The following is a 24,394-nucleotide window of genomic DNA, read 5'->3' as shown; positions in this document are numbered from 1 at the left end:
TGCTTTGAAGTGCCAAAGAGAGGAATATAAACATCTAAATTAAATAAGATAAGAACTGTGTTTTGGGTAAATCTATGGAAACTGTTTACAGAAGATTTCTATTATATTAAATTTATGGGGCAGAAAAAGTTGCCCATGTCAAGTGATTTGACCTATCAGACAGCATCAGTAATCTCAATTCCTCCACTTAAAGCTGTTTTAAAAACTCTGTTTAGAAATAGACAAATATAACTAAGGAAGCCAAGAACATAATTAGTCAACACAGCAAGCCAGCAACTCCATGCAGACAAGCATCAACCTTACTTTGTGTGCCATGGCAGCTTTGTGTGGTAGTCGGCAAAACAGAAGCTGGGGATAAAGCATTTTCTGAAAGTTCCACTGTGCTTGGGCAGAATCTTTTGAGAAGTGCAATATCTAAATCAGCAGGCTCTCTTTCCACTGTGGAAGTTGCACTGGTCCCACTTAGTTTTCTTTGTTCAAGATGAACTATATCATTTGGTTTTATGGTGATTTCTGCAACTGGTATATTTATTCTCTGACAATCTCCTACACTTTGCGACCTGCAGAGTCGATTGGATGTCTGTTCTTCTGGATCACATATGGTCCTTGTAAAGACTCTACTGGAACAAGCACTGGACGGTTTACGATCACTGTTTTCAGAACAAAGGTCAGGCACCAACCCTGACTTATATCCAGATTGGTCTTCTTTATCTTGGTCTGATATCTTAAGGTTAGATTGAGAGAATATATTTGGACTATCTTTATTACAAAAATGTAATGTATTTTCTGCAATTCCTTCCAAAGAGTAGTACCTTGGTTTACATTTGAGTCGCGATATACAATTGTCACTTGTGACTGAAAGGTTTTCACAACTTCCTCCCATAATGTCATTAGCACTGGCCGTTTTACATCCATAGTTACAATGCTGTATTTGCTTCATGCATCCTTTTTGAGGTGGATAATTTTTTAGATGATTTTCGGGAAAAACATCATCTTCCTGTTCATTTTCTTCTCTCTCCTCTTTGTGAACTAAACTAAGTAGAAGACATTCTGTTGACTTGAAAAAGTTTATATTGCTCAAGTGTAGTGCTTTTGTAGGCTGTGGATCATAGGTCTCATCTTGAATTTTACGTTTCCCTCTGTATCTATTTGGAACTGTTATGTAGCCACACAAAACTATCAGAAAACGAAAGACAAATTGAGTTGGAAGGGGTGTAAAAGTGCACAAGAAGGAATACAAAAGAAATAACGCAAACAGTCAGGCATTACTGTAGCTAAATTGGTTAGCAGTATACAAAAGCATTAGCTCAGAGAAGCAATGTGCAACATTCAGATAAGTTTAATGCTAGCATGCATTCATTCCAACAAAACAATGATCTTAAATACATTTTGTGGTTTAAGATCTGAAATGTGTATTAGTAACATACAGCAAAACTCGAAGAAATATTAACTGGGAGGTCCATGTAAATAAAATCCTCAAAATGAGGATTAAAATTGAACAGAAGTCTTCAGCCATGCAGGGTGCAAAGTGGGTCTTGAAAATTTTGTGTCTATTGGAAAAATACTTAGTACAATCTAGACCAAATTTAGTATTGCTCATTTTTACACTAGGTTGCTATTTGTGCTAAATATTTGATTAGTCTTAAAAATCCCTCTTAAAGGTCCAAGTAACTTGGTTGCAATAAACTTATTTTGTTAGATTAGCAAAACAGATATGGTATGTCTATTTCCTCACACCTGTGTTTCAAAAATGCTTGTGTTTGAATATGTACTGTAACTTGTATAACTAGACATAGGCTGTGTTGGGACTGCCCGCACGCTGCGATCACGTGGCTTCTGTTCCTCTGCAGCAGGCCCGGCCGCGTGGAGACAAAATAGCACCAACAGCAGTTTCTCAGTGCAGGAAAGCTGGTCAGGACAGCAGCCTGGCTCAGAGACAGCTGCATGCAGCAGCACTATGCCTTGATTCATTTCTGGAGGGGCCCTCCGGGAGGAGCAAGGGTGGTAGGAGAGCCACAGGTTCCCCAGGCCCTGTCAGGATCAATACTGGGAGCCTAAACATGTCAGGCAGGAGAGGGGCTACAGCTCGGAAGGTGGACTCCCCTCCCCCATTGTCACTGGAGATTCCTTTGGGGGGGGGGGGGGGCGGGAGGTACGTGCTCTGGGCCAGACAAGGAGAGGATGACGTGGAGTTTTCCTCAGAATTTGTCTTGCTTATGCAAAAAGCTTTAAACCAGGAAAAGCACTGGCTATAAAAGGGCATTTCTGTCAGCCATCTTGACCTTCTGCAAAGAGGCCGAAGGGCTCCTTGGCCGGGGGAGGGGGAAATCAGTGGACCTCCTTCACCAGCTGGGCCTGGACCATCCTGGATGACCAGGAAAGATGGTCTTGAAGTTGGTCCAGGGTTAGATCAGGATGACCCAGCAGATGTCAATTAGGACAGGATAAGGACATGGCTGATACAGAAGAGGTTGAGAAGTATGCCTGAACACAACCAACATTGGAGAAGGAAATCCCAGAACCCTCTGCGTGTCTTTGGCCTGCCTGGGCTGAATGGACTCTGAGTGACTTACAGAATTTCCCTGGATATCTGTGGAGGCAAACTGGCACCAGACAGGTGATGTCTATTCATAGAGTCACCACAGGGGAGCTTCAGGCACTATTCTCAGGAGTTTGTAATCCACACACTTACAGACGTGTTGATTGTCTTGACCAGTAAGAGTTTACCAGAACAAAGAAAGTCATGGGAAATGGGCTACACATCCTGGGAAGCCACTCAGGATAGTTAGCGATGATTTAATCATGCAGTTGACATCACAACTTATGTAAATGATTCTTTGGGCAGTCATGCAAGTCTCTAGAACCTTCTACCCTGTATTTGAATGTTATCTATAAAACAAGGATCACTTTCTGTATACAGGGAGATGCTGGTCAGTTTGAAAGACTAAGGGCACCCAGTATCTCCCGAGAACACTTACATTGACTAATAAAAATACTTTATACTTTTTACTGAGTCTAAGTGTTCTTGTGTCCCTGGCCATAAGCACAGAGTAAACTTTACAAGGTCCCAATAACTGAGGGGATGACCTGTGGGTGGTTCTTCTGTTCTGGAAGGAGGAATTGAGGCCCCTTATTTCCTATGTTCAGAAGGAACTGGGCATTAAGGTGGTCCAGGAGTTGGACAGTGAAGGGGTAGATCCAATGTTGGTTAGACACACACATATATATATATATATATACACACACACACACACATAGATCTTATAAGCCTTCTTCCCTTTGGAAAAGGTCTAAACATGCTTTCTATAAATCTATATATAATAGTGGCAATTTTAAAAAAAACTGCACTCAATTTAGATTGTAATTCTTTTTGTACTTACAATCTTGAAGTAAGTTTTTACAGATTCAAAAAGTAATTATGTACATACCCAAGATATTCACAAACAGTTCATAATACTCAAAGGTAAGCAGTGGCTCAGGAAGACTGAGAAAATAATCTGCAACTGTCCTGAAAACATCCCGTTCAAAACCAGCATATGTTGGCTGGCTCATGTCATTACTTCTAGGCCCTAAAATTGTGAGGAATAAAATATTTAATATGAGCCTTTTCTGAAATCATTTCATAGACTAGAATAACCATTACAAGATTAAGGGCATTGTGAATAAAATAGGTACAACTTTGGCTAGTCTTTCCGATACAGCAATCCAATTTATTTTGCAGACAAAAACTGAACAGTATCAATAATATGACTGCATAATTATGTACATCAATCCTGAAATGAATTCCAGTATAAGTTATATTTAGGAATATACTAAGTACATTCTGTTTCACTTTATTGCCAATAAATGCTTCCACCTATAAAATAAAGCCATTAGCAACAGCCATAGCACAGTAATGACTTATCAGAATATAAATATATATATATATATATATATATATATATATATATAAAATGAGTCATTAGTATCAAGTAAAGTTTTCTAGTACATATTAGCAATTGATCTTGTACATAAGGCAAAGTGTATGGGTACTTTAAATTGATAGTCTTCACATCTTAGTGGGGTGTTATGAGAATCTTTCATGCTCTCATTTTATTTATTCTTCATGATTCGATTATTCACACACTAGTCAGAGGAATGGGATTCAAAAACCAATATTCTGAACATTAAATAAGTTATTCTCTTGTATTTAGGAATAAATAGTCAATGCTAAGAATAACAAATTATGCAGATCAATGCTGTGGGGCTTTATTTTTCATGGGGGCCTAGAATGTAAAAATTCAAAATTATAGTTGTAAATTTTACACCACCTCAACACTGAATTTAATTTTATAATGGAACTTACAATTTGCTAGGCACTTCATAGCAGATAACACCCAATGAGGAAGATCATCTACAGGAAAAAAAATATTCAGAGTTAATATTGCAACATTTCTTATATTTGTAAATCAAAGATTGAAAAAAAGTTTTGAACACGTGATACTAATAGGTGTGGAAAATCCCAGGCACCTTAGCAATTAAAGTTTAATCTCTAGAGTCTGTTTTGTGGTCCCTTTTGGGCTGTTTTGAGGAGGATGTGTTAGATAGGGGCTGCCTGGAGGTGAGCATAACGATATGGTCTGGTATACCCCTATTGGGAGAGAAGAATATGCTGAAACGGACCCTGTGGGACCATCAGGACAAAGGCATGTCAATATGGTCTTCACAAAGGTAAGGAAAGATGTCAGCATCTTGCCAAAGGACCAACTGTGGCCTGATGCAAACCCTAACAGGCTACTTGAGTTAAAGAGGAGGATTTGGGGAAAGACAGTAGTTGGAGGGAAGGAGAGAGAGTCAAGCAGTCAAAGAAGAAAGGAGAGCCTAGAAGAGGAAGTAAAGAAAGGAATATAAAGCAACCCTACCCCTCTAAAATATAATATAAAAATCAAAATAAGGAATAAAATAGCAAAGAAACAAATAAAATTAAAAAAACAAAACCCTTTATAATTTTTAGCAACTCTACTTGGAACCAAATAGTTACATATGTGGCATCATATCTCCCAAGTTTACTCTTGTAAAATAAAACTGCTCAAGGTGGTGAATCCACAGCATACAAAAGCTGCTGACATATGGAACTGTTGTCCTGTTTTAGTAAGTTTTGTGTCTGCTTGAATTCTTTGGAGGAAGGTATCCATGAAATTGCTACTGAAGACTAGGACAAAATGTAATGGAAAATATCTGAGGAACGGGAGAGAAAAAACCCTGACTGTGCATATCAGTAAATTGTATATATTACAGAATAAAGTAATGGTTTTGTCCATAGTGCAATATATAAAGTTTTTTAAAAAGTGAATTCAAGCATTACCCAAATTTTAAATATGGCACAGTTAAATGTTAAATAATTTAGCAGTGTGATTTTCATAACATGTAAGATTATTATCCAGGGATAGAAAAATATTTAGAGCTAAGCAGGTAAATGTCTAACCATACATAACATTTTTACTGGAATTTTTATTGCTAACCATTCAAATAAAATAAAGGTTTACAGTGTGTATTTCATATGTCCAATGGTATAAAAAAGGACTGTATTTTTATTTTCATACATTAAACAAAACCTATGAACTATTAAGTAGAAGATATTGCCTATCTACACTTTCTTCAGCATATACAGATCAAGTTAGGGACCTCACTGCAACTATCACATTTAGCACACACCATATTTATCAGACTATTAGCAGCAATGGACTATAAAACACAAAGGAGTAGATTTTCAAAGGGATACACACGCAACCCCCGAAAACCTACCCCTGTGCGCGCCAAGCCTATTTTGCATAGGCTCGGTGGCGCGCGCAAGCCCCGGGACGCGCTGATGTCCCGGGGCTTTGAAAAATGGGCCGTCCGGGGGCGGGCCCGAATCCTCCGGCACAGCGGCCTGTGCTGGGGGATGGCGCGCCAGCAGCCAGCTGGCTCGGGCAGGTGTAACTTCTGCAACAAAGGTGGGGGGGGGGGAGCCATCAGGGCTCCCCTTGGGCTTGGCGCGCTGACCCTGGATTTTATAACATGCACGCGGCAACACGCGCATGTTATAAAATCGGGTGTACAGTTGTGTGCTGGGTAGCGCGCACAAAATTTAAAAAAATTGGCCCCAAACTTTTTCCATTAATGAAATTAGAAAAATATTTGAGTGCATCTGTAATCTAGTAGACCCTATCAGAACAGCTGCTAACATTTGGCAACTGATGGGATGGGTTCTGCTGGCTATCCCAGGCTTCCATCTTTCATTAGTCCCTCTAATCACTAGTGCACATAAAGAGGTAGATTTTCAAAGGGTTACGTGTGTAACCCCCAAAAACCTGCTCCTGCGTGCGTCGAGCCTATTTTGCATAGGCTCGGCGACACGTGTATGTCCCGGGGCAGGACAGAGGCCTCCAGCACAGCGGCTGTGCCAGGGGATGGCGCGCCGGCAGCTGGCCAGTGCAAGTTATGCGTAACTATTGAAAACAAGGTGGGGGGGGGGGGGGATTTAGATAGGGCTGGGTAGCAGAGGGAAGAGGGAAAGCCACCGGGGCTCCCCTAGGGCTCGGCGCGCGCGGTGCCAGGTAGCGCACACAAGTGTACCCCGCGCGCGCTTCTTTTAAAATCTACCCCAAAATGTTTATGTTCCAATACATATGATAATACTGTATCGAGTTAAGCACAAAGGGGTAGATTATAAAAGTTGTGCGTGCGTATCCATGCTTGCGCCGGCCCCTTTTAAAATGCACGCAGTGGGGTAGATTTTCAAAGGTACGTGCGCGCACACATGGACACCCAATTTTATAACATGGTGTGCATGTTAAAATCGGGGGTCAGCGCATGCAAGCGGGTGCACAATTGTGCAGCCTGCACGCACCAATGCCCACGGCCTTCACCCATTCCCTCCCCCCTAATCTAACCTTCCCACCCCTTCCCCTAACCTATCATAAACCCCCCCCCAAAAAAAATGTTACCTTCTGCGCCTGCCGGCACACTGTGCCAGAGGCCTCTGGCCCCACCCATTTTTTATTTTATTTTTTAAAGCCATGGGACTTAGATGCATCGCGAGGCTTTATAAAATAGGCCCAGCGCACGTAACCCGTAGAGCTTTTAAAATCCGGGTTAAAGTATATGAAGAAGGCTGAATTCTTTTAATTAAAGCAAAAGCAGAAAAGATGTGCATTAGAGCGGTATTTGGAACCTTAGCACCAAAGCTGATCTAGGGCCCCAAGTTTCTAATGCTATCTATTTAGCATCACTCCCACCCATATTTCATCATGGATCAGTTGTAAAGCCCTTCAATAAGAATGGAAAACATTTTGAAATCGGACCTAGAAGTATAATAAAATCTGCATTTTAAATAAATTGTTCTTATTTGTCTCTCCAAATAAAGAATGTTTTACACTTAAATGTTTGAATCTGTTATACACTAGTATGTCTACCCAACACTGTAAAACGAACCTGAGTTGTTCTGTAGAACGACAACACCATGTTTACTTGTGTGCAACATGCTATACATTATATAGCCAGGATTTATTTGTGCAGGATTCAAAACTTCTTCCAGTGATGGTAGCCCTAAAATCTTCTGTAGACTAGAAAAAAAAAACACCCCCCCCCCAACAAAACAAAAGGTTATAATCTCAGTCCCCAGTTTCCTGTAGCAGTTCAGGAGTAGATTCTGCACCAAATTTTCATAAAAATGTGATTGTAAACTTTTACATTACAGAAATAAAAGGAGTTTTCCAATCTTACATGTGTCTGTACTATTAATTTTTCTTTTGTGTGTGGAGGAAAAGATCTTGGGTATTGGAACAGAGGCGCTTTAGATGGGGAGGGGGAGGGGGAATGGAGAATGTGGTTAGAAGAGGAAGAGATGGCTCTGGTTCTGTTACCCCCTCACATAGCCAACCTTTTCTCCCTCCATCAGTTAGTACAAAACATGTCACTTTGGGTGGAGTTTGGTCTTCAATGGGGAGTTAGTATAAACACTTAAAAAAAAAAGATTGCCTTTGTTATCCATGATAAAAAGAACAGAGTTTAAATCGTAATACTATAATACATAAGGCTTTGTATATGGAAGGTTATTGGTTCTTGATAAATTATGATTTTATTTTATTATTCACCTGGTGACGAACTCTAAGCAACTTACAGAAGTATACACAGTCCATAAAACAAGTCAAATAATCATACATTTAAAGTAAATGCATAAGCTTAAAACTAAAAACAAAAGTTAAAAACTTCAATCAGAAAAAACAAAACACGCTAAAATATACAAATAAAAAAAAAAAAGAGCATGTACATAAAAATCAAGCAAAAAAGCTAGTCAGAATAGATGCATTTTCAGCTGAGACTTAAATGTTTTAGTGCAGGTGGTAAGACAGTTCAGGTAGTTCATTCCAAAAGACTGGAGCAGCAATAGTGGAAAGTGTTCTAAGCATCAAAGTCACAGAATGTATAGAAAGACATGGTTTAATGGAACAAAGTCAGCATGGCTTTACCCAAGGCAAGTCTTGCCTCACAAATCTGCTTCACTTTTTTGAAGGAGTTAATCAACATGTGGATAAAGGTGAACCGGTAGATGTAGTGTACTTGGATTTTCAGAAGGCGTTTGACAAAGTTCCTCATGAGAGGCTTCTAGGAAAAGTAAAAAGTCATGGTATAGGTGGCGATGTCCTTTCGTGGATTACAAACTGGCTAAAAGACAGGAAACAGTAGGATTAAATGGAGTTTTCTCAGTGGCAGGGAGTGGGCAGTAGAGTGCCTCAGGGATCTGTATTGGGACCCTTATGTTTCAATATATTTATAAATGATCTGGAAAGAAATACAACAAGTGAGGTAATCAAATTTGCAGATGATACAAAATTGTCAGAGTAGTTAAATTGCAAACAGATTGTGATAAATTGCAGGAAGAATTTGTGAGGCTGGAAAATTGGGCATCCAAATGGCAGATGAAATTTAATGTGCATAAGTGCAAGTTAATGCATATAGGGAAAAATAACATTGTGTAACTATAACATGGGTTAGGTTCCATATTAGGTGCTATCACCCAAGAAAGATCTAGACATCATAGTGGATAACACATTGAAATTGTCGGTTCAGTGTGCTGTAGCAGTCAAAAAAGCAAACAATGTTGGGAATTATTAAAAAGGGAATGGTGAATAAAACGGAAAATGTCATAATGCCTCTATCGCTCCATGGTGAGACCGCTCCTTGAACACTGTGTACAATTCTGGTCGCCGCATCTCAAAAAAGGTAATTGCAATGGAGAAGGTTCAGAGAAGGGTGACCAAAATAAGGGGAATGGAAGAGACAGCTGAGGGGGGATATGATAGAGGTGTTTAAAATCATGAGATGTCTAGAACGGGTAGATGTGGATCAGTTGTTTAGTCTTTCAGATAATAGAAAGACTAGGGGGCCCTCCATGAAGTTAGCATGTGGCACATTTAAAACTAATGGGAGAAGGTTCTTTTTCACTCACACAAAATTAAACCCTGGAATTTGTTGCCAGAGGATGTGGCTAGTTCAGTTAGTATAGCTGTGTTTAAAAAGAGGATTGGATAAGTTCTTGGGAGGAGAAGTCCATTACTTGCTATTAAGTTGACTTAGAAAATAGCCACTATTACTAGCAACGGTAACATGAAATACTTAGTTTTTTGGTACTTGCCAGGTTTTGCCACTGCTGGAAACAGGATGCTGGGCTTGATGGACCCTTGGTCTGACCCAGTATGGCATGTTCTTAAAGTTCTCTTACATTTCTGAGATATGAACAGCATACACAGGGAACATCTACTAACCCTCGCTGATGAGATCGTAGGATTATACAGGTGAAGCATGGCATTCACCCAAGGTAAAAAATCAAAAGAGATAAGCTTGTGAACGAAAATAGCAATCCTATATTTAACACAAAATGCAACAGGCAGTCAACGAAGGCCAGCCAAGACAGGAGGGATCTATTCTTAAATGTTACTTCAACTAATTAATCGGGCAGCCACATTATGTAAAGTTTGTAAAGATTTTAACATGAAATCAGGCAAAGAATTACAGTAATCCAAAAAAGGCAATATGAAGCTTGAACCTCTGTGCAAAAATGTGATGGCTCTAAAAGTGGTTTAATTCCTCATAGTACTCAATTTGAAAAACCCACAGCGCAAAATGGCCTTAATTTGAAGTTGAAAAGAAAGTTTAGAGTCTATGAGCACCCCCAGATTTTTCACACATTGGGCGATGGGAAGTGTCAGCCACAGGCATAGAAAGAGGGTAGGCAATGATTGATCTTCTAGTTAACAAAATCAACTTAGCTTTAGACAAACTGAGTGCAAGTCTGTGAGACATCCAGGCTTTTATGGTATTAATACAATTAGTATTGGCCCAAGACAATCACATTTTAATGGAAAACTGGATGCCGTTGGCATACAGTCTATACCCATCACAAACATCAGAATGTAATTTGCAAATGGGTGCTAGTTATATATTGAACACCACAGCCAACAATGCTGAACCTTGTGGCACTCCAGAGGTAATATCATGCCAACGTGAGCATTGAGGGGCCAATGCTATATCATCCCCGTAAAAGTGTGTCCAAATTGGACATCCGTTTTTTTCAACGGGCGTACATCCACCTCTCCTGGGCGCGTGATGCAATATTTGAATGAGCTTCTGCATTAAAAAGCAGTTTATCCACCTTACACTTTTCTTCTCTGGTCTGTAATCTCTTTTTAAAACACTGACATGGACTGTTCAAACAACTGCACACTATATTAACTTTTTTTTAATTTTTATTTATTTTTTTTTTTATTAGGACTGAATCCAATATGAAGCCAGACTCACAGTAACACTTACTGGATCAAAATAAGGTTTCTCCAGATTTCTTCCACATCTTCTTGGCTCACATCCCTACAGTGTATATTCTGTTCTCCCTCGTCTGATCTTTCACTTTTCATGTATTCTATGTTCTCCTACAAATAATTATGTAGTAAGTAAAATAATGCAACCAGCAAGTTCTTGCACACAAAACAATCAAAACCAATCTTATCTCAAAGAACATTTTCCTCTCAAATATAAAGCAGTTCAATGAAGTTACTGAGAAATTAAACTTACCAGATAATTTCCTTTCCTTCTGCTCTACCAGTCAAGAAAATGTAAGTTTAGTCCCCTCATTCAGTAGTTTGAGGCAGAGTTGTTTCTTTTTTTATGACATCACCTGTGTGTATGTCATGCATGGAACCAGATACAGCCAGTATACTGTCAAAACCAAATTTAAATTATAACTAGCAAATACAAAACTAATAACTGAAATTAAAATTTTGATCTAATCTAAAACCCCCCAAAATGTAATAGATAAAACACACTATAAGAAGCACTTTAAGAAATCTAGCCTTAAAAATCAAGCCATTTCCCCCTTTTAATTTTTTTTTTTCACACAAATTTATAAAGTTTTGTCATTCAGTTTTCACTCTTATAGATGTAGCCCAATTTACACATCCCAGGGTAGGCTTCTTGACTGAAGTAGTAAAGGAAATCATCAAGCTAAGTCTTAATTTCTCCTTCAAAGACAGACTGTTTAGGGCAGCCCTCAGGCAGATTATGGACCTTGTTCTCACCCAAGGATTTAATAAGATGTTCTAGATCCTTGCCAAAAAGCAACTTACCCTTGCAAGGAAGTGTGCCCAACTGAGACTTGGAAGAAGAATCTGCCGACCAATTGCGCAGCCAGAGGAGTCGTCTGGCTGACACCGCTGAGACCATCGCTTTGGCCTATACACGGAGCAAGTTGTAGAGAGCATCCACTCCATACGCCACAGCACCCTCCAACCGTTCAGCCTGCTCCGCCTCTGCAGACGGGAGGTCCTGGGTGCTGAGCAATTGTTGAACCCACCTAAGACTTGCCCGCTGCATGAGAGTGCTGCAGATCGTCGCCCGGACTCCTAAGGCCAAGACTTCGAAGATACGCTTGAGAGAATTCGAGCTTGCGGTCCTGGATATCTTTCAAAGCCGTGGCTCCCACCACCGGAAAGTGGTGTGCTTGGTGACCGCAGACATGGAAGAATCAACCTTGGGAATTTTAAGCATTTCCAGGCAATCCTCGGGAAGAGGACAGAGCTTGTCCATAGCTCTACACACTCGAAGCCCTGACTCAGGAGCTTCCCATTCCCGAAGGAGCAGCAGCTTGGGCATGGGATGGAACGGGAATGTGCATGGAGGCACCCTGAGTCCCGCCAGGACCGGGTCCATGTGAGCTGGCATCACGGCTGTGATCGTATCTTCCGGAGAAATTTTAATCCCCAGCTCCTGAAAGATGAAGGGAATGAGCTGCTCCAGCTCTTCTCTTTGAAACAAGCAGAGCACTCGGGGGGTCATCCCCCTCTAGAGGAGGAGCTGGCAACGACAAATCTGCATCCTGGTCCAGAGCCGCAGGCGGCTCAGGTGGAGGGAGGGCCCCGGCACTACCCGAACCCTGCACATCCAGTGCCTCAGGAGCGAGCACATCTGTGGGATTTTAGCGGGAGGAGGTTCCTCCTCCTCTTTAGCTAGCCAGATAAGATTTGTGCAATAATTGCACAAATTCTGATGAAAAACGTGGCTTGGATTTTCTGGAGGGGGGGGGGGGGTTCAGGGCCCTCATTCTGAGTACACACAGGATTTAAATCGGGAGGAGAAATATGAGATCCAGGCTCCTCTCCCTCCTGCAGCCCTGAATCGGGAGCTGCAGTGATTCCCAAAATGGCTGCCGTTCCCACGGTTTGCCAAATTGGGAATGGCCTGGCCATGCGGTGAGAAGACCGCCCCCGGCTTCCCGCAGGCTAAACAGATGTGGACGCGGCCTGACTAACAGTAAGCATCACCACAAGGCAGGGAAAACAGCTGAGCTGTGCTGCCCTGAGGACCGGGTGCAGGAGAACAAACCCTGCTCGCTCCTTCTGACAGAAACAAAAGTTATAAGCTGCAGAGTAATAAATAGCCTCTTTAAAGTTTTATTTTTTTTTAAATGCAGGGGAATGGACTTCCCTGCTAGCACAGCCAGGGAATTAAGCGTCCTGAGGCAGAGGCAGCTATATAGGGGGAGTAACTGGACCATCAGTATCGCCCCAAACAAGGTTCACCGGGAAGGGAGCCTAGGCTGAGTAACTCAAGGGGCAAGTCCCCCTAGGCCCCCCCCAAGAGCGAGGAGACAGTGATGTCTCCTGAAAATAACAGACTTTTCAAACTGATTTTTTTTTATTTTTTTTAAATCAGAGAATACTACTTGCTTGATCCTGACAGAGAAAAACCCCACAGGGCAAAGGTAAATTAATAAGGCACGGGAACTGCAGGGTGAGCTGCCGCATCTGCTGGAGACCAACAAATACTGAAGGGCTGCAGGGTAGGCTCTGTCCTGATATAGGATACCCTTTCAGTTTTGGTTTGTCTCCATCTGCTGGACAGGGAGCTCAACCCTATGGTCTGGACTGATCTGGGTAAGTACAGGGAATAGCCATTACATGGGTTATGCCATCTTCTGGAACCGAATGGACTCATCTTTCCTAGCTCGTCTTGTGTGGGGAAAGCAACAATTATTCAAGTGATTGCTTTGATTAGCCAGTTGACCAGATGCAGGAAAAACAAAATTTTCTGGCGCTGCAGGTGTGCAGTGCCAGAAATTACTATTTGCAAGGCATTTGGTAAAGAATCTTGGAACTTCCAATAAGGCAAAACATGGGAGTATCTTGTACTGATAGTGGGAAGAATCCACCTTGAAGTGAAGGTGGTGCCAATGGGAATGATGGATTGGTATATGAGCATATGTATCTTTTAGATCAAGAACACATATCCAACCTGCTTTTAGATGTAAAGGAGAATCATGCTGAAGGAATTCATTTTGAATTCCTCTCAATGTAGATGTTTGCTCAAGGGTCTCAGATCCAAAATGAGCCTCAATCCTCCCGATTTCTTGGGGATGAGGAAATATTATAACTCTGTCCATGCTGAGATGCAGGGACTGATTCTATCGTTTGTTGGTGAAGCAGTGTCATGTGAGACAGATGTAGATCAAGATTTGAGCAGTGTGGAGGGGATGGTAGCCAAGAGAAATGCAAACAGTATCCAGACTCCATGATTTGGAGGACCTAGAGATCTTCAGTTATATGGTGCCAGGCCTCCAAGAAAATTTGGATCTTGTTCCCCACTGCAACGGAATTCGGAGGGATTAAAAACTGGGCCCGGGTGTGTGCTGGGCCTGTTGTGTAATCTTAGCCTAATGGTGCTCAGGTGCTGGGAGTTTGACCAGAAGCAGTTGCTTATGTTGGGCCAGAAGAGGTAGTACTGCTGAAAAGACTGGAATTGACGCCCCATGAAAGCATGACCATTTGTAAGTGTAGAAGGTGCTCGAGGACTCTTGATAAAGTTGGACCACGACATTGTTTCTTAGTTTGTCACCAAGATGAGGTAGGTCATAACTTCCCAGGTACATCTTGGATGATGCTCACCCTGAGCTCCATATGAAGCTGAGGAGGTATGTGAAATGGAGTTGAGAAACTCACAGAATGGAGAATGTAATGAATGCACTCTTTCGCCTTAAAAAGTAGTTGTGGATAATAAGTCCCATCTTCCCCAGGTTGAAGAAAAGCCTTCAGATTTTGAATACAATGGTGAGAATATTGCACCATATAGAATTGGTATGTTGAGATATAGGCCGTGAGCATAGGGCTTTGGAAGACTTGTCCACATTGTCTAGCAGTCTTTCAGGGTGGATTCAATGATTGGATGCAGCAGCTGGTTTCTGTACCCTAGAGATTTTTAGACTTTGCATTTGAGATCCAGCTTCCTAGCCGTAGGAATTCCAGAGATAGGAGTTTCCCACAATCTCATCTGTAATCAGTTTAGAATATTGTGGACTGGGAGAGCTGTTTGATCTGATGAGGCATCCAATACCTGAGAGGCCTGAAGACTTCTTTGATGCTAAGCATTGTCCCCACCTCTTCCACAAACTTGAATCTGACAGGCATCCTAGGGCAATGTATGGTCAGGTGTATCCAGAAATGGATTAGAAAATATACCTGTAGACCCCTCTTCTGAATGTGAGGGTTTACTAACAAAAGACCCCAATGAAGGTGAATACGGGTGGGGCCTTCAGATTGCCTTGGAGGGGTAATGCCCTGTTGAACTACCTCTGAGCAACTTGACTACACTGCCATTGAGTGAGAAGATTAAGAACCCCTTATCAAGGGTTCTGATGATGATGTGTTTACCCTGATGGGCGATATTGGGACACTATTCTGAGCTATTGCTGTGAAAATGGAGAGGAATGGCTGGATTATTCCTTCCATCTCTTTAGATAAAGTAGTAAAGAAAGTTCTCACTAGTCCTACAATCTGGGTGAGCAATTGGTGTGTCCTCTGGCCTAGTATAGGCAGTGGAACATCCTCTTTGGGGACAAGGACATCTCAATAGGAGATTTTTTTTTTTTTGGAGGAAAGCAACAGCATGAAGCATATTAGAACTGAAGACTAATTATAAACTCTCCGCTGTCAATCTAGAAGGAATTAGGGCTGTAGTAATTGGAGGGCAAAAGTAAGATGATTCCTTCAGCAGCTGGCCTAGAGTGACTTGCATACAACAGTGTAGGTAATTTAGATTTATATTCCACTTTTCACAGCACTTCAAAGTAGATTACATCCAGGTACTGTAGGTACTTCCCTATCCCCAGAGGGCTTACAATCTAAGCTTGTACCACAGTGGAGGGTAAATTGACTTGCCCAAAGTCACAAGGAGTGACAGCGGCACTCACCCTGATTTCCTAGTTTATAGCCCACTGCTCTAACCACTAGGCTACTCCTCCACTCCAACCCTGTGCATGACATGCTTCGATGGAGTGTAGAGCGAGGATGTTTTTGTTAATGCATGCATCAGTTGCAAAGTGATTGGCTTTGGATGGACAATCATGCTTGTTTTCGCATTGTTCATTGATGGGCCCGAGATGGTAGGTCGATGCTTCCTGGACATCAATGCATGGTGCATCTGATACATGCATAGATAGTCACTCTGCAACAAAGAAATGTCAGAACTGGCACCACCACTTGATCCCATGGCTTTTATTTGTGATGGTGGGGAGTCCCTGGGGAGCTCCTACTCAACTTAGTAGATCCTCCTCCCACAGATGACAATGCAGTATGGAAGATTGATCTATTGCAGCTTCTGAGAGACTTATGCAGTTACTGAATGCTATGTACCCTGGAGCACTAAGAATGTGGGGCATCTGTCCACAGCAATAAGTTTGACTGGGTATGATCTGGAGCAAAGCAAAGATAACATTTGAGGGACATCACCTTACCATGGATGCAGTTCTTGAACTTCTCACTGGATTTCTTCTTGCTGGCCATTTTGAGGAGGCAAAAGTCTATTTTTATTTAATACATTTGAATTCCTCTGATCCTTTTTGTAGCACTGAAAAGTGCTATTATGTAGTGCAACAAAGCAGAAAACTGAAGAAAATAATGAAAACAACTAGAGAGAGTACCTGTCTATGCTGGGCTCAGACAAAAAAAAAAAAAAAAAAAAAGACAGGCTCACGAGGCAACTCCCAAACATGCTCAATAGAGCTCAAAGCTTTACTAGCTAGGAGAAACGAGTCTGGTGCCACTGGATGACAACCCCCCCACATATAATGGCTAATTCAGTCTGTTTCTAGATAGAAAATGCATCTTAAATCAAACAGACAAACTTTGTATTCATGGTACATTAATTAAATTTGGCAAAAGCAAAATATTAAAGTAGAATGAAAGGGATGTCCCAGAACAAGGGTATGTATCCTAGTTCATTCTGGTATGGTTTACAAATAAAATGGGATAGAGAAAAAAACCACATAAAAAAGGCATGGTTAATTATGAGAAAAAATTACAACCTACTGATTAAATCTGACTTTTTTTTAAATGAAAACCAAATAGAAACATAGAAATGACGGCAGAAGACGACCAAAACGGCCCATTCAGTCTGCCCAGCAAGCTATGCATTTTTTTTCCCCCTTTCCTCTCTCTCATACTTGTTATGCTTGGCTTCTAGTACTCTAGTTCTATTTCCCCTCCACCCCACTATCAATGTAGAGAGCAGGGCTGGAACTGCATCAAGTGAATATCCGGCTCAATTAGGAGTAGTAACCGCTGCAATAAGCAGGCCACACCCCCGCCCACCCAGACTATGCAATCCACAGAGATCCTCTCTTCCTCATTCCCCCTGCAGTTGAAGCAGAGAGCTATGCTGGACATGCATTGAAAGTAAAGTATCTGCCCAGCTACACCTCGCTTCCCTGTGAATTAAAAAAAAAAATAGTAATTTTTCTTCCACGTTACCTCTTGCCGTTGAAGCCCAGAGCAATGATGGAGTCACAACCGTGTGTATGTACACTGAACAAGGATATTATCTCCAGGTAGTAGCCCCCATTTCCATGAGCCACATTAACAAATATTGAACAAGCCTAGTAATTGGCAATACCTATAGCCTATGACCTCACTGGTAATTTTACATACTCTTACCCACCCCTGGTTTTTTTTTGTTTTAATTATTTGGGAGATGGCAGCCCTCCATCCTTCCGCTCTGTGAAGGTGAACACTGACCACTGGCATCCTGCTCCGTGAATGCCTCTGTGGCTACTGCCGCTCCGTGCAGTAGCCACAGAGGCATTCTATCACTAAGTCAAATTTCACAAGTAGGGTCAAAGGTTCTAAGCACTTAATAGACAAAATAGCAAAAATTAGTACTAGAATGGGAGACAAAATACTGAAGGTGTTAAATAATCCACCCAAATGTAAGAAAAGCTACCACCAGATAATTACCTTTGATACAGAAAGGTCATGCTTTTTTGGAGTCTTTTTAGAAAAGGATGCCAGTTTTACAGTGTTCTCTCGCTCTTTAGAAATATTTTCACTGTTGCTGCTTCTTCCCCACAGTGGATGCCGCCTTTGCACAGTTTTGAGTGGTGAATTTATAGGAAATCTAAGTATAAAAACAAAAAAGAGTTGCATAACAAGAATTAAAAGTGCATGCTATTCCAGCAGAAACAAACTACCCTTTTGAATTTCTACATAAAGCATATTTTTAGTCTTTATGCTTTCCCAGCAGGAAGCTGTAGTACCAAAAATTAAAATATTTGTGTAGCCATTATAAAAAAAAAAAAAATTCTTGTAAATCTATCATTGGGAATGTTTTAAACTTCAATAAAAATTAAATTTATATTTAAATCTGTATGAAACATGAACATAACCAGCATAAGTCAAGGTGAGTGGCCTCTGCATCACCCTGACACGAACTACGGAGTAATACATTAAATACCCCAAAAAACCCCATCCAACTCCTTTAACCTAAAAATTAAACTAAAAAAAAAAAAATTGTAAATCTCCAACTAGTAAACCTGACAATTTTCAGATAAACATTTAACTGTTATGGACTGCAATAACAGGTAATCAGAAAGAGAAATCCCCAAGTCTGGTGTTCACCTGGCCACTTGATGAAAATTAGAGACCAAATCAATTTTCAGGTTACCCATGATAATTCCTGCAGATGATAAAAAAAAAAAAAAAAGCCACACAAGGAACTTAAGCAGTAATTAACAAGAACTGCATTTTAAAAGCACTTTAAATAGCTGACAATATCAAAATCATGACCTTATGCAGATCTCCCCTGGATTCTCCATCAACACGAAGAGTTGAATTAATCATGATTTGCTGGTGATATCATCCATTAGTGTCAAATGGACCCTTTTCTCCTAGCTCAAAGCTTTTGCTATATGAGCATGTGTAGGAGTTCCTGTGCGGGTACTGCCTCATGAGCCCCTTAGTCTTTTCATCCAAGCTCCTATACAGACTTGTACCTCTCTCTTTCGTCCACGTTTTAGTACCTTTAGCTTTTCTTTAAAACAGTTGAGATGCCTCAACAGGCCCTCAAAAGCACTTTTTAGAGCTAAAAAGAAGGAAGACTATGATGACCGTACCTAGAGGCTTCAAAGATTGCGTGTATGGTAGGAAGATGTCTATTACGGATAGCCACATCAGTTACCAGTGTCTGGGACCATACCACCATGTACCTAATTGCTACCATTGTGTCCAGATGTCTGAGGACCCAGAGGCCTAGGGCCTGGAGAATGGAGCTGGGCATTTTGATGAAAATCCAGAGTTCTTCCTCCTCTCAGAGTGGGACCTCTTCAGGTTTCCTTTGTGCAGAATTGAGCAGGAGCTCCGAGCAAAGCCCCCCCACCCCTCCTATGGCAGATCTCTGGATTCACTGCCTCACTGGGGTTGAGTAATGTACAGAAGCCCTAGGTGCAAGGGTTTATAAGCCCCTTAAAGGCCCTGCAGGTCTGATCAGCACATAAAAAGTGCCATACATAAGAACTGGCAGCAAATAGGCAGTATTGAAGTACAGATCAAGTTCAGTGCTACTGACACACCAGGACCCAGTGCTGTTGATGCACAAGTTGGGGCATTGAGCTGCAATTCAACTGAAGTTGACACAACTGTAGCATCGAGCCCCAGCAACATTCCAGATGGGATAGAGCTGCAAAATTCCAAAGGAGATTCATTATGTTTACTTCCTGCCATCTTGAGAGCCATACCTCTGTCTAGACTTCTGGAGCAAGGATTTTGTCTGGAGACTCCAGATCTGATATATTCCATCTTGGCTCTGATTTTCATGCACCATAGAATTTGTTATTCTAGTCCAGACAGATACCACCCAACAAGAAATAAACTAGTAGAAGCACAAATACAATGGGAAGTACAAAGAGTTAATTAAAAAACCCACAGATGAAGATTGACACAGCAGTGGCTAAGAGGTGAATGCAAGTCTAAGAATTAGAGTGGCAGCGGAGAATAGTGGACTATGGACAAGTTGGTTCACAGCCAGCATAGAAAAACAGACAAATGCAAATTATCTAAAACAGAAGTGGAAAAACAGTTACATCTCATCATGGGATGCAATACACTGATATTAGAAGGTTTGGAATATAGAAAGGCACAAGGTAGCAGGGCTCATTCATTGGAAAGTGGTAGAAACGTTAATACGTTGTACTAGAAAAACAGTGCTATCATAACCCTGACAGAATTGAACGAAGCATTTGTGATTACCTGGGACATTCCCATTAATAAGATTAATGGTAGAAAAAAACAGGACAATGTGGTAAAGAATAAAAATTGCAAGAATGACATTTATGATAGAGGTGTTTGTCACCATTCTGTGGATTGCATTTAGAAAGTGAAGATCCTTAAGTACCAAGGGATGCAATCTAAGACCAAGAAAATATGGAAGATACAGAAACAGTCCCAATCATATTGGGCACAAGTGGCCTGATTAAAAAGAATTTCCAAGCACACCATATGTTGTCCATACATATTACGTCCTATAACTTTTAGAGGCAGCTCTCTTTTGCCCAAAGTAAGTATTAAGGACATTACCAGTAAATATGAGTGATTAATATACTCTGGCTTACAAATTAGGTTCATTTCTATCTAGATATGTGCAAGACAAACCCATTTGGAGACACTGTCTTGAGAAATGTAAAAAGGATGCACTCAAAGGGTAGTTGTCCTCTATTAGCCACTTACATCCCTTAAGGCCCTTTACAAGCTGGCCATCTTATAAGTCAGAAGTGGGTATACTCTCTTCAGCCCGCCAAACTAGCACTGGGTTTGGATCAATCTAAAATAAAAAAAATGACACCCCAAAACCACACTCACCTTCTGTTAAGGAAGAGCAAATTAAAGAGGCACTATTGCAGGTGCCACTCTCATTGGCAACAAAACATTGATGGGTCCAATGTGCAAGAAGTAAAATATAGCACTTTTCACAGTACAGTGTAGAAGACAGGGAAACTTACCAGAGCAGGCCAAGGATACTCTTCATGATACTAATATTGGTCCAGAAAAATCTGATCAGATTGCCAAAATAAGGGATAGCAAGGACTCCCATTTTTAGAGTGTCAGACCCAGAATTACTCAGTCTTTTCAGGATCAAAATCACAAGAAATGGAAGTAAGGAGAAGGAACTACAGGCTGGTTAGTCTTACCTCTGTGGTGAACAAATTAATGGAATTGCTGCTAAACATAGGATAGTGCAGTCTCTAGAATCCAATGAATTACAGGATCCAAGGCAGCATAGCTCAGAGGTACTGTAGGTCTTGTCAGACAAATATTATCAATTTCTGACTGTGTGACCAGAGAGTTGGATCAGAGGAGTGTGCTAGATATAGTGTACTCTTTGCCTAGCACATTTATGTTTAGGCAGATATTTTAATAAATAATTTTATTTCAGTAAGGCTTTTGGCATGGCTCCTCCATTGATGACAAAGAAAATGAGTTCCCTTGATATAGGCCCTAAAGTGACAGACTGGGTTAGAAACAGACTCAGTAGAGGCAAAGGGAAGTTGTAAATGGAGTTCACTGAGGAGAGAGAGGCATACCTAGCCGTGTGCTGCAAGTATCAGTCCTTAGACAGATTCTTTTCAACATTTTCATAAGACATCATGGAAGTATTATTGAGAATGGTATCATTGCAAAGAGACAAACATAAGAACAGGATAGCCAGGAAGTTACGGAAAACATGGAGGGATATAGTGAAGTTTGAGTAGTCTAGGATCTAGCAGCTAAGATTTAAAAGCTAAAAAAAAAAATATGGAGAACTATGCATTTAGGAAGCAAAAGTCAAGGGAGAAGTACAATAGCGGGGGCAAAATTCTAAGCATTAAAGAATAGCAGGATCTAGGGATGATCATAATCTGATGATTTTAAGGTACCAAACAGGTAGATAAGGTGATAGCAAAAGCCAGAAAAATGCTTGGCTGCATAGGGAGAGGAATGGTCAACAGGAAAAAAAAAAAAAGTGATATTGCCCATATAAAGATCCCCGCTGAGACCTCATTTGGAGCACTGTATACAATTCTGGAGACTGCATCTTCAAAAAAAGGATATAAACTGGATGAGTTAGTCCAGAGGGTAGCTACCAAAATGATCGGTGGTCTTTATTCTAGAGCATATGGGGCAAAGATCTAAGCATGTGTACCCTACAGGAAAGGCAGGACAAGGGAAATATGACAGACATTTAAATACCTTCAAGGTTTCCATGCATAGGTGGTGGGCCTCTTTCAAAGGAAAGGAAGCTCTAGAACAAGGGGTCATACAAAAGAGTAATTTAAGGAAATATTTCTTACAGAGAGGATAATGGATGCATTGTACAGTCTACTGTGATAATACAATTTATTAGGGCCATCTGTTTAGTGGAAATTCACCAAAAGGGGTCCAAGGGGCACTGCTTGCTTGTAAATTAAGGGCACTGCTGTCTCACACTTAGATAACAGAAAAACATCTCTTTGTAGTTTTAGGCAAAACAATGAAGAGTTATAAAATCAAGGTTAGTTTCCCAGGGCTCTGTGGAATGATAGAAGAAAGCAAATGTTTCCTTTAATCATGTGACTCTAAATCAAAGGAGTGTTTTAATTACTGGGCAAAACTGTATTTAAGAATGACCAATTCAATCACAAATTAAGTCAGGCTCTTAGGCTTATGAGCTGACTTCCTCTTGTGCATAAGATTTCTTTTTGGTCAAATGCACTATCTACTTTGGTGATGCCCATTGTAGACTATTTTTACTTAAGGAGAACTTATTAAAAGTGATTGTGAATTTAAGCTATACAAGGAAATTTAACAGTGCCAGTTAGCCTATGGTTTAAAGCCCTTGCCCTGCTGGTGAGGCTGAAGGATTATTAGAGGAACATATACATGAGAAAGTGTAGCTTGCAATCTGGTTTTTATTTATGTCTGATTTCTGCTGTAGTATAATGCATTACAATTGTTATGGCAATTTCAGCACTTGTAAGGACACTGGGAGCTGCAGGGTTAACTAGGTTGGCAGGTAAAGCTCCAGGCAATTCATATGCACAGTAGGATATGGTGGGGGAAAACTGGTTTACCTTACTTTTGAAAGATATAAGCAAACTGCTGAGGAATTAAAGTTGTGGGGAAAAGTAAGTACTTTAGTAGATTTTCAGAAAGATTGGTTTCATAAGCCTTCTCTGGCTGGCTAACATTTGGTTAAAGGTTAAGCTATTGAGTTTATAAACAATCAACTTAGACTTTACAATAGGCATAGGAGATATTGCATTTTGTATTGAAAGCACCTAGTTTGGTTCTTGTTGGTCTCTTGCAAGTTAAACTATTTCTTTAAAGGCAAAAAGAATGCAGGTAGGCACTCAGCTCCTACTCAGATTTACAAGTCTGCTGAGAAAATGTCCACAGACCCAAACTACTAGTATTACTTTAGGCCCCAGCCCTGCCAAAAAAAAAAATAAATGCAAAACCAGCATTTATGATCACAGATCCTAACTGAGCTATTGGAGATGCGACTGCAGAGCAGCAGCAGAAGGAATGTATCTAGATCCATTCAAGAACTCTTGCTCCTGGACCTTTGTAAGCACAGTCTTCCTGAATAACAGAAGTGACACTGCTTTGTGTGTACTGCTGGTCTATTACACTCTGACCACCAGAATCAATATGTTCTGATTCCTGGTGAGAATAATAGACAGAAAAATAGTTTAATTTGTATTAGGCAGGAACAACAGTCAGTAAATAGTATTTAGTGTCATGGTGGGAATGTAGTTAACATTCAACGTAAACAATATTAACTGATGGGAGTAGCAGGCACTCATGAGCACAAAATGCCAATTATCCATGCTAACTAGTCTGCTGACAAAATAAGTCTACAAGGAAGGATTAAAAAAAAAATAAATCTTAAACAGCTTATTCAGTAACATGGGAACTTTGAGTCAGGCACTTTGCTTTCATTAATGACCAGGTGACCACCACCAAAATGTATTGTGTGCCATGTCATTAATTGGCACCAGTAAATATTGCTAAAATATTGTTCAACATTTGTACAGTACCTGAATAGTTGTCCATTGTCATCAAGATTTTCTGATCCCCATCTACCTTTTACATCTTCAATGACATGGTTCTTCAGAAGCTTTCTTAGCAATTGGATAGTTTGCTGTCTGGTAACTTCTGGGCCAAAATTGCTGTTGTTTCTCAGGAGCTGATGAAGCCAGTCAATAGCTTCACAGGCAGTAAAACAGTTTCCATAGCTTTTTAAATGTTGTCTGTGTTTCCTTAGTGGCATTCCTGCTCGAAAGTATTTTGTTATTTCATTCCACTATAAAAAAAAAAAAGGTTTCAGGATATGATATCAAGGCTTACCGCCAGACTGGATATTTGTGAGGGGGGTTGGGTACAGTAATCTGTATAATACTATCATACTATTCTGTTTAATTTTTTATTATGTGAGCTTTTTTGCCTGTTCCATATACTGATGGTAATAAATAAAAAAAACTTTAAATGGAAAAAAGAAAAACACAGGTTAGATCAGTCCTCAGTTCAAGATCAATGCAGCT

At 40.6% G+C, this 24,394-nt stretch overlaps 1 protein-coding gene across 2 annotated transcripts in view; it reads right to left on the bottom strand.

The window, feature by feature from the left end:
- Nucleotides 1–24,394, bottom strand: part of DEPDC1 (DEP domain containing 1) — a 55,801-nt gene that overhangs the window by 24,441 nt on the left and 6,966 nt on the right. For both annotated transcript variants that reach the window (XM_029618599.1, XM_029618600.1), the window contains exons 2-8: nucleotides 23,891–24,156; nucleotides 17,799–17,958; nucleotides 10,834–10,949; nucleotides 7,456–7,586; nucleotides 4,346–4,393; nucleotides 3,429–3,569; nucleotides 304–1,176 (exon numbers count right to left, since the gene is read on the bottom strand). In XM_029618599.1, the coding sequence (XP_029474459.1) occupies nucleotides 304–1,176; nucleotides 3,429–3,569; nucleotides 4,346–4,393; nucleotides 7,456–7,586; nucleotides 10,834–10,949; nucleotides 17,799–17,958; nucleotides 23,891–24,156 (1,735 nt within the window). The remainder of the gene's footprint in view (nucleotides 1–303; nucleotides 1,177–3,428; nucleotides 3,570–4,345; nucleotides 4,394–7,455; nucleotides 7,587–10,833; nucleotides 10,950–17,798; nucleotides 17,959–23,890; nucleotides 24,157–24,394) is intronic.

The sequence above is a fragment of the Rhinatrema bivittatum genome, chromosome 10, assembly GCF_901001135.1.
Source record: "Rhinatrema bivittatum chromosome 10, aRhiBiv1.1, whole genome shotgun sequence".
In the NCBI taxonomy this organism is placed as follows: Eukaryota; Metazoa; Chordata; class Amphibia; order Gymnophiona; family Rhinatrematidae; genus Rhinatrema; species Rhinatrema bivittatum.
The sequence above is the reverse complement of the archived record's forward strand: the minus strand, read 5'-3'. Positions and strand labels throughout refer to the sequence as shown.